We start from the raw sequence: 9794 nt of genomic DNA on the forward strand, positions 1-9794 counted from the left end.
TCTGTGGTATTCTGAGTAGGATTCAATGATTGGATGACTGTGACGTGCTTCAAACTCCTAGCAGGCGGGGCGTTAGTGACAGACGCAAAAGAATCACTGGATTCTATTCCGGCCTGACCGAGAACCGACAGATGATTAGCCATGCTGTGACAGAGCATAGGAACATTTTCACTGAGAGGATGGGAGGTAGCCATTGACAACGGTGAAACCCTACATACAGCTTGCCATGGAAGGAGCCTTGCGTGTTTGATGAAGGGGACAGTAGGAAAGCAGAGATTCAGAAGATGGAGCATCTCCAAAACCTCAACCTATTCTCCATTACTGCAAAACAAGTAACCATTTCATGTTCTTTTGCTTTTCACAATCAATCTTGATAATTTCTGATATCCTGACTAAGATTTACAAGATAACCATAGCTTGCTTCAAGCCGACAATCTCCGTGGGATCGACCCTTGCTCACGCAAGGTATTACTTGGACGACCCAGTGCACTTGCTGGTTAGTTGTGCGGAGTTGCAAAAGTGTGATTGCAATTTCGTGCACCACCTAACATTCTTCAACTGCAACTTGCATCCCATGTTGGTTTTAAGTCACATATCACCCATACCAATGATATCACACACTCTTTTATCTCCCAATTTGATCTTGCCAAAATTTTCAGCAATATAAAAAGTGAAAAATTCACTCTTTGGAGTGACGTGACATGAGGCACCAGAGTCCATAATCCAAGTGGAATCATCACAGATAAGATTCACATAATTTTCATCATATGTGATAAGAACATCTTCATAAACAATAACAGCAGTTTTTTTATCACTATCTTTACCTTTGTCTTTATTTTTTTTCCTTGATTGTTCTCTTTTCAAGAACCTACAATACCTCTTGATATGCCCCGACTTGCCCTACAATGGAGACAAATGAACTCCTTTCTTGGCTTGTACTTTACTCTTGACTTGCTTCGACTCTCTGACTTATCAGAACTGTGAGGTTTTATACTTTGACTTCTTCCCCATGACTCTGAAACAAGTGCTTCTGACTGGGAGGAGGCATTAGTCAAACCTCGCTCTCTTCTTCTGGCTTCTTCATACAACATGATCTCTTTAACCATTGTTAATGGCAACTTTCTTTTTGGAGCAGAGTTAGTCAGTGTCATAACCATAACTTTCCAACTTTCAGGCAAAGAGCTCAACAACAATAAGACTTGCAACTCATCATTCAAAGTGATTTCATTATTTGTCAGTTGGTTCACCATCTCCTGAAAAGTGCTCAAGTGCTCCGGCATTGATTTACCTTCAATATACTTCATATTGACAAGCTTCCTAATCAAGAATGCTTTGTTTTGCACATTCTTTCTCTCATATAACTCCTTCCTTCCACATCTTCTTGGCATTCATTTTGGTATCAACATATGGATACACGTTAAGAACAAGCCATTGCCTAATCAAAGCAACTGTCTTTCGATTCAGTTCTTCCATTCAGCATCAGATTTGGTACCTTTGGATTTATTCCCCTCCACAGGATCATACAAGTCCTTGCTATACAATATATCTTCCATAAGGGTTTTCCATATTGAATAATTTTGAGAATTCAATTTGACCATATTTAGCTCATGAATATTTTTCTCTATTTTATCAGCACAGAGATAAACAACCAAAGGCTCTAGATACCACTTTGTTGGGAAAACTGAAGTTCAATAAGAATCTGTCTAACAGCAGAAGCACCAAAATAATTTTTCCATAACTTATGCGATTAAATAGGAAATACCAAAGATACTCCAAGAAGTAAATATAATGGCAAAAAGTAAATAATCAAACACCAGAATTTTATCGTGGGAAAATCCCCAAAAGAGGGACAAAAAATCCCACGGGACCTAGTCCACTAAAATCTTCCACTATCAGAATAATGGGTACACAAACAGTCTTCCTAGTGGCACTAAGGCATCTCAACAATCAAAAAAATACATCATCAAAACTGATTGAATCAACATAAACCCTTCACAAAGTGGATATCTCAAATCAGACAAAAGAGAAGGCAATGCAACTAGCAAGTTATATCTTAATGTTTATCTCTACACTAAGAATAATATACTAAAATTTCATAAGAAATAGAGCGAGTTTACCTGTTTAATCGAACCAAAATGGCAATGCTCTTTTCTCCCAATTTTCTTTTTCTCTTTGACGCCGAAAACCCTTCTCTCCCTTACTTTTCTTTTTTCTTTTCAAAGAAGAGAGTCTTCTAATCTCTCTCTCTTACCATGGCTATATGCCACTTCTTTTATATTTTTTCTTTTGTTTTTAACATGTGGGCCGCACTTAGTTGGGATCCACCAACACTCACACCATTAGCAGCACATCTGTTTCCCTCTTTCCCTGTAAGATTCACTGATTGAAACCCCTTGCTCCACCATATTTTCTTGGAATCGATTACTATAGTTCTTCCTTCTCTCCCAGTCTTTTTATTGTTTAATGATTTTATTTGCTTTACCTCTAAACAATTTTGGATGTATCTTGAAAATAGATAAAAAAATTTCTCTTGATTGTTTAGTTATTTGTTCTCAATTTGGATATGTATGTGATATTCAACTATACTGATTTTTAGATGTATTTAGAAAGTATTATGTTTGTTATTTGTTATTTTGAATGTGTTGTTATTTATTATTTTGAATGTGTTGTAAAGGATTGAGGCTACATGTATTATTCAGCCTTTTGATTTTATCAATTTACTATATATCGAACCAATGTATGTACATTATATTGTGTTTAGAGAAAGAATTTTTATTTTTGGATGAGCTTGTACATATATTGGATGTGTTTAGATGGTATTTTGTTTAGTATGATATTATTTTGGATGTGTTGTGAGATTATATATATTAGGATTAAGTACTTTTTTCGTCCCTAAGGTTTGAGGTGAAAATAAAAATCGTTCTCGACCTTTTTTCTTATTAAAATCATCTCTAACATTACAAAATGATATAAAATCATCTTTTTCTACTTCAATTATATTTTTTGACCAAATTGCTCTTATTTATTAATAAAAATAATATTAAAAAAAAGCAAAACCCCACCCCAACCACCACCACCACCACCACCACCACCACCACCACCACCACCACCACCACCACCACCACCACCACCACCACCACCACCACCACCACCACCACCACCACCACCACCAGTTTCCAATTTTCACCATCATTATCCTTCACCTCCATTTCATCTCCATTCCTTCATCATCTTCATTATCCACTACCGTTCAACCTCATTCATTCACAAGTGAACTACTGAACCTCACCCACCCACCACCACATGTACTCAATTACCTACGTGTCTACCTTCATTCCACTGTCACTCTCTTACCACCAGATGCAATCCACAGACTCCTTCTCACAATCCACCAACACTATCAATAGCAGCAAGAGAAGAAAAGACAGAAAAAAGCCCTCCAACTAATAGTTAAAAAAATCCCTCATTATTAATTTCAATTAATAGTTAAAAAAAGGAACACAACGAACAAGCCCTCCATAGCCCATCGGAACACCAAACTTCTGAGTCAAGCCAACAATAATATCTGCCCCCAACTCACCAGGAGGCTTCAACACAGTCGGTGCCAAGAGATCAGTGACCATAACAACCTTAAACCCATGAGTTTGTGCCTTCTTGATAAACTTCCCATAGTCCATAATCTCACCGTCTTCAACCTAACAAAATCAAAGCCACCGTCTTCATGACCCACGGATACGGGTCCGACACAGGTTGGCTCTTCTAGAAAACCTGCATCAACTTCGTCACCTGGGACTACACTGTCACGCAGAGACAGGCTACTTTCGCATAGTTGTTTACGTCATCTTTTGCGGTGAGGAGACACTGACAATTACTTCATCGGAGGAACGGAAGGCAAGGGGTGGGGGTTGTGAGGGGTAATGATGGGGCTCCCTTCGTGGTAGATGTGGTTGTCGTTGCCGGCAAATTGATAGGCGGCGGTTTGCTGCGGATAAAAGTTCTTCGGCGCCGGTTGAGAGGCAACGGCGCAGCTATGTAGGTGAGAGAACTGAGAGGATGTTAATGAAGGATGGTTATTGGGAACTGATGATGATGGTGGGATGGGGTTTAATTTTTTTTTTGAAAACTGATGATGGTGGTGGGATGGGATTTAAGGTGGGTGAGTGGCAATTTGAATAGACTCAGACAGTAGGAGGAAGGGAATTGGGAGAAAAAGGGGGGAAGAGAGCGAAGAGATGCTGAGGAGTGAGGTAGAGTGGGATTTTGCTTTTTTTTTTAATATTATTTTTATTAATAATTAAGGGTAATTTGGTCAACAAATATAATTGAAATAAAAAATGACGATTTTATAATATTTTATAATGTTAAAAATAATTTTAATAAAAAAAAGTCGAAGACGATTTTGATTTTTATCGCAAATCTTAGAGACGAAAAAAATTACTTAACCTTATATATTATTAAGTTTTCTGTTTCATCAAACTGTATATATATTAGTTTGAGGCCACCACTTATCGCGTTTTTAATATTTTTCTCTTTTTTTATTCAGGAATGAAGCACCCGTATATCGAGAGAGAGAAAATGAACAAATAAAACGAATAAACATAATTGTTTTTTTAAATGAAGAAAAAAAATATAACACCATTGTTAAAGGATGAATAACATTTCTCTTCCATATAATATAATAATATATACGCTTCCGAACTATACGGCTATAGCATCATATGTCTTTTTCCTTTTCCAAAATTTGTATCCCATACTCGTATCTATACTACCTATGCAACACTGTTTATACTTTGACGTCTTTGACCTTCCTCTCCATTCCAGGGACATATTGATGTACTGCTTTATGCATTTTTCTAATCTTTCATTTGCTTCAAACAACAATTGACAATATTTAGTTTTTCATTAAAAGCTTAGAAGTATGAAGGTTTAAGAAGTTACAACATGAGGAACATACACTATTCTGATGCTATAAACTATGAAGCTCACATTCTATAACCACTCTAACCTTTTAGGCTTGTAGAAAAAAAAAATATTACCACCATAAAAGGTTTCATTTAACACTAATGGAAGGAAACTCTTCTAGATTGAAGAGGTGATAAGGCAGGTGGTGAGCCTCCCTCACTGCTTTGAGAGTCGCCTCTCCATGCATCCTGTACCTGAGCTGCAAATTGCAAGTTCCACAACACATCTTCTATGGATGGCCTCTCTGCCGGTTCTTTAGTGAGGCACCGCACGCATATCTCCATCATTGTCTTCAATGATTGATCCAGGCATTCCTTGCGAATTGCAGGATCGATGATGCTTCTTCGAGCTTCCTCGTCAGCCACTATGGTTGCTTGTAACTGCCGTATAAAAAAGTTATAATTAACAGAAGCAGGTGCAAAAGGTTTACATTGAAATGCTATGGATAAAAAAATGAGGAGTGCTATGAGATTACATCTAATGGTACCGGATTACTCACTTTTCTTTTAATGGTTAGAGTTTAAAAATTTAGGATTTAACGTTTTAGGATTTAGAGTTTAAAGAGTGCTGCATTTGAAACGCATTAGTATTCACTGTAAAACCAAGTCTATGTAAAAGTCTTTTTCTATTGGATATAATAATAAGATCTTAAATATCTGCAAATTGGTACATTGAAAGAGAAATCAAAGACTGTGTACTGTTATTACCAGTTCCTTAAAAGCATCTGCATCCTTGCTTAATATTATTGCCCTTCCAAGAATAAGTTCTAGTAGAATAACTCCAAGGTGATATATATCAGACTTATCTTCATAATTTACACTACAATACATCCAAAATCATTTAGGGTGAAAAAAAAAAAAGATAAAATAAAATTGCACAGATGTATTATGTTTTTCTATCACTCACCTTTTTTTCATGCTAGAATTTTTCGATCCGCTGGAAGAACTTCCATGCTGAATCTGTGAATAAGTACAAACCAAAATATTTGTTTTTAGAGGAAAATAAAAGACAGCATGATTCATAATTATGTTCTTCTTACCTTTCCTATGTTAGATAACAAAGGCAGGTTATAACTGCAGATTTTCGCAACAAGATTCTGATCCAGTAGAACATCTTCGGCGTTGATATTATTCGAATATACACCGGGGACAATCCCTGTATGCAAAAATTGAACTCCCTTTGCTATTCCGGTCACGGCTCCTAAGCGCTGGATCCAACTCATTGATTTCATTGTGTCACCATCTATGTAGAATATCAAGATTGTATTACTAATTGCATTGCTTCCTTAAGTTCAATTTAAGAACTTCATTAATTCATCTATGGAGATCCATTATTTATGTGAATTAATTACCAGATATCCAGCTCCTGAGTGTGCCATTCGGTATGTATTCAAAGACAAGAAATATTTTGCTGACACTTGAATCTTCTAGAGAACATTCAAAGCAGTGTCCAAGAGCACTGACTAGATGCCGGTGCCTAAGTTTCGATATCAACTCTATGTGGTGTGCGAAGTTCTGCGTGCTGTACCTCTTTTTCAGTTTTATGCATCTTATGGCGACGAGTGAATCGTTCTTCAGCTGACCTCTGTACATCTGAGACACAAAATAAGAACACATTATTTTAGAATGAAACAAACTACTTCATTCTCAATGGTGAGAAGTAGTTGAATCTTTCTGATCAAATAGTTTTCCTGATAAAGGCTGCATAGCATAACAACAAAAGATAACACACTAGAACTCCTTAGAGTATATGTCATGAAAAATTGATCTGTTGAGTTATTTGAAAGATACAACATATTCATTCATTCTAGATAATGCTTCATTTGCTCTTTTGTGAAGAGATTCATCGCATAATCACTTTGTCATAACCTTACATTTTCATATAACAGCATTCAAAGTCAAAATATTTCATTGAAGTTAGCACTTGAAAGGAGCATACCTTGCCATAAGAATCTTCACTCATTAAAGAAGCCGTGTCGAAGTAGTTTGTAGCTGCCTCGATCTCTTCCAATGAAAAACTTCGATAACTTGGTAGGCCTACCGTGCCAAACTTCTTTGTTTGCGATATATATCCTTTAATCACAAGAGGAAAGAAAATGTTTGTCATCTATCTTTAATATGAAAAGAGAAAGAGAAATGCATTCATAGAGAGGGAGCTTTACTTGCTTCAGAGAGCAACTTAGAGGTGTATCCAGAAGCTGCATTTTCTGATATAAACCTTGTTGGAGGATTCTTCATTCTTCTTCTAGAATTTCCTCTTCTAACAAGAAAGAAAGTCAACAAAGCAAGTGCTACTCCTGCAAGAGTTCCACCTACTATGCCAAGGGAGATAACTACCTTAGAAACTTTTTCTTTGTGCTTCTTTTTTATGTCAGGTAATATCCCAACGGCTAAAGCTTCCGTGTGGCAAAACGGCGCCGGCTGCTGAATCTGATTCCTTGTTTCTAAACAATTTCTAGCATATAGTATAGTCCTATTACTGAAATTCGAGATCAAGCATTTCGGTACGCTACCTGTCAAAAGATTCGAAGATAAATCCACCACTTCAAGTTGAGTATTGCAAGACAGATTCTCAAAAAGCTTCCCTGTTAATCTGTTTCCAGAAATGTTCAGATAGGTAATGGAAGGAAGAGACAGCAATGATGGCTGGAATGGCCCCACGAATGTGTTTGATGAAATATCGAATTGTTCAAGCTGAAAATATGAGCTTAATCCAGCAGGGATTCCAGTCCTGAAACTATTGTTCCTTAGGACTAAAGTAACCAATTTGTTACCAAGCCGAGGAAACTGCGGTCCAAAAGCATTATCATCCAGTTCCAACACCTGAAGATTTGTCAATTGGCTCAAATCAGGTACTAGCCCGAAAAAGTGGTTATGTGAAAGTGAAAGAATCCTCAAATTCTCCAAGCTACCAAGAGAATTTGGAAGCGATCCATTGAATACATTGTTCTTCAAACTTAACACTCTTAAGGTTGAAAGTGAGTCAAGCCAATTTGGAAGCCGGCCGGAAAACAAATTATTATCAAGAATGAGTGTTTGGAGATTCGACAGCGATGAAACCTCTCGAGGCAGGGCACCATACAGAAAATTGGAACTAACATTAACGATTTCCAATGACTGCAGCCGCGCAATCTTGTCAGGCAAGGAACCCCACAAACCAAGAGAGGCCAGTGTGAGGACCTTCAAACTTGGAAGCCTTGTCAAGGTTTTGACAAAGGAATCCATTGAGAAATTCTTGGCAAGTGGTGAAGTTCTGTCACCAATTATATGAAGCTGTGTTATGTTTCCTTCATAGCATACCACAGTGAGAGAAGAAGAATTTGAATCTCCCTTGCAAAAATCTAAGTGGTTATTGTTCCAATTGCTTGATTCAACAGGAAAGTTCAATATCTGTTGAATTCTTAAGAGGATCAGAGATTGCTGTGATTGCCGTTGCTCGGATTGATAGATGGAAAGTAAAATTGTAATCACAACCAGAAACACTGAAGGATGATGAGTTCTATTTGCCATTATACAATTATGCAGAACCAAGTTCAATGTTCAGTGTTCTATTTTCAACAAGTTCTTTTGAGCAATATCTCAAACAGAATCCCTGCAATTAAATTTTCAAATTTGACATGAAAACGTTGGTAAGACTAAAGAGGATATTGAATTAAACTAACCATGCATGAGAATTCAGGGAATTATGTGAACTCAAAATTGGAGTAAATACATAGTCCTAATTCGTCAAGGTTGATGATGTCTTAGAAATTCATCATTCAAGTACAATCAATAAAAAAATTGAAGGAAAAGAAAAAACAAACAAACAAACAAACAAAGAATAAGGGCCAAACGCCTAAGGAAACTTAGCTGTTAACTCAATGTTGAATGAATAAACAAATGAATATTGTAAATTTTTATCATTGTCTCTTTTTTATGCTTCAAATAAAACCAAGCAAATCTGATTATTTAGTTTCAGATATATATCCATCACAAAACATCAAAAATCCATACCCAATTTTTTGTTCAAAGTTTACATTAAACCAGAAAAAAAAACAGAGGGAAGAAAACAAAAAAACTTAATACCTTTATGAATTAGAGGCCACCAAAGAGAGCAAAATCCAAAACTTTCTGAACCATACATTCAGTTTATCACTGAAGCAAATAAAACCACTGTTCCCAGGTGTCAGTTTTTCACTTTTTTTCTGTCCAGAGGTACAAGAAGAAGAAGAAGGAAAATGAAATAACCAAGAGTCAAAAGCTCATACACTGTTCTCTTTCACAAGTTGAAACTCCATCATTCCCACTCACACATGAACTGACACATATTTGATATTTCCTCCATTGTCTAACTTCTTTTCTTCTTTGAAAAATGCTTTTCCACCTTCTAATTCTATTCTTTTCTTCTTTTTTCTTTTTTTTAATTTTATTTTTGTGTACGAAAGAAATGGCTAAAGGGTGTAGCCATAGCTTAGCTTCAGAAGGAAAAGGGTAAAAGAAAGATTCTTGCAGGGTAGGGAACTCTTTATTCTTCTCTTCATCGTTGTTATATTAATTAATTATTAATAAATGACACCTTTTTACATCATCAACATGTGGTGTCCAACTTATTAGATTTAGTTGAGGGATCAAGTTTTAATTTGTACTTTTTACTCATAAATTTCAGTGGACATTTATGTCAAAGGTTTTATTAACGTAAGCTTTCACTTTCATGGGAATGTTATAACCTTGTAGGCATTTCCTTTCTCTCACTGCTCACTACAACTTTATGTATGGATAGCCATCATGCACATATTATTTGTTTATTGAGAAATCATTTAATATTCTTAGAACATCAAATGTATTATACTCATA

General features: G+C 36.2%; 1 protein-coding gene across 1 annotated transcript; it reads right to left on the reverse strand.

The window, feature by feature from the left end:
• Positions 1-4881: 4881 nt before the first annotated feature.
• LOC112696919 (probable inactive leucine-rich repeat receptor-like protein kinase At3g03770) lies at positions 4882-9462 on the reverse strand. The gene is made up of 9 exons (XM_025749869.3): positions 9209-9462; positions 9027-9113; positions 7124-8553; positions 6901-7034; positions 6314-6554; positions 6002-6204; positions 5869-5921; positions 5670-5781; positions 4882-5342 (listed from the first exon to the last, which is right to left on the reverse strand). The coding sequence occupies exons 3-9, from the start codon at positions 8469-8471 to the stop codon at positions 5061-5063; spliced, it is 2373 nt and encodes a 790-aa protein (XP_025605654.1). The 5' UTR covers positions 8472-8553; positions 9027-9113; positions 9209-9462; the 3' UTR covers positions 4882-5060.
• Between the last annotated feature and the right edge of the window lie 332 nt (positions 9463-9794).

The sequence above is a fragment of the Arachis hypogaea genome, chromosome 6 (genome assembly GCF_003086295.3).
Source record: "Arachis hypogaea cultivar Tifrunner chromosome 6, arahy.Tifrunner.gnm2.J5K5, whole genome shotgun sequence".
In the NCBI taxonomy this organism is placed as follows: Eukaryota; Viridiplantae; Streptophyta; class Magnoliopsida; order Fabales; family Fabaceae; genus Arachis; species Arachis hypogaea.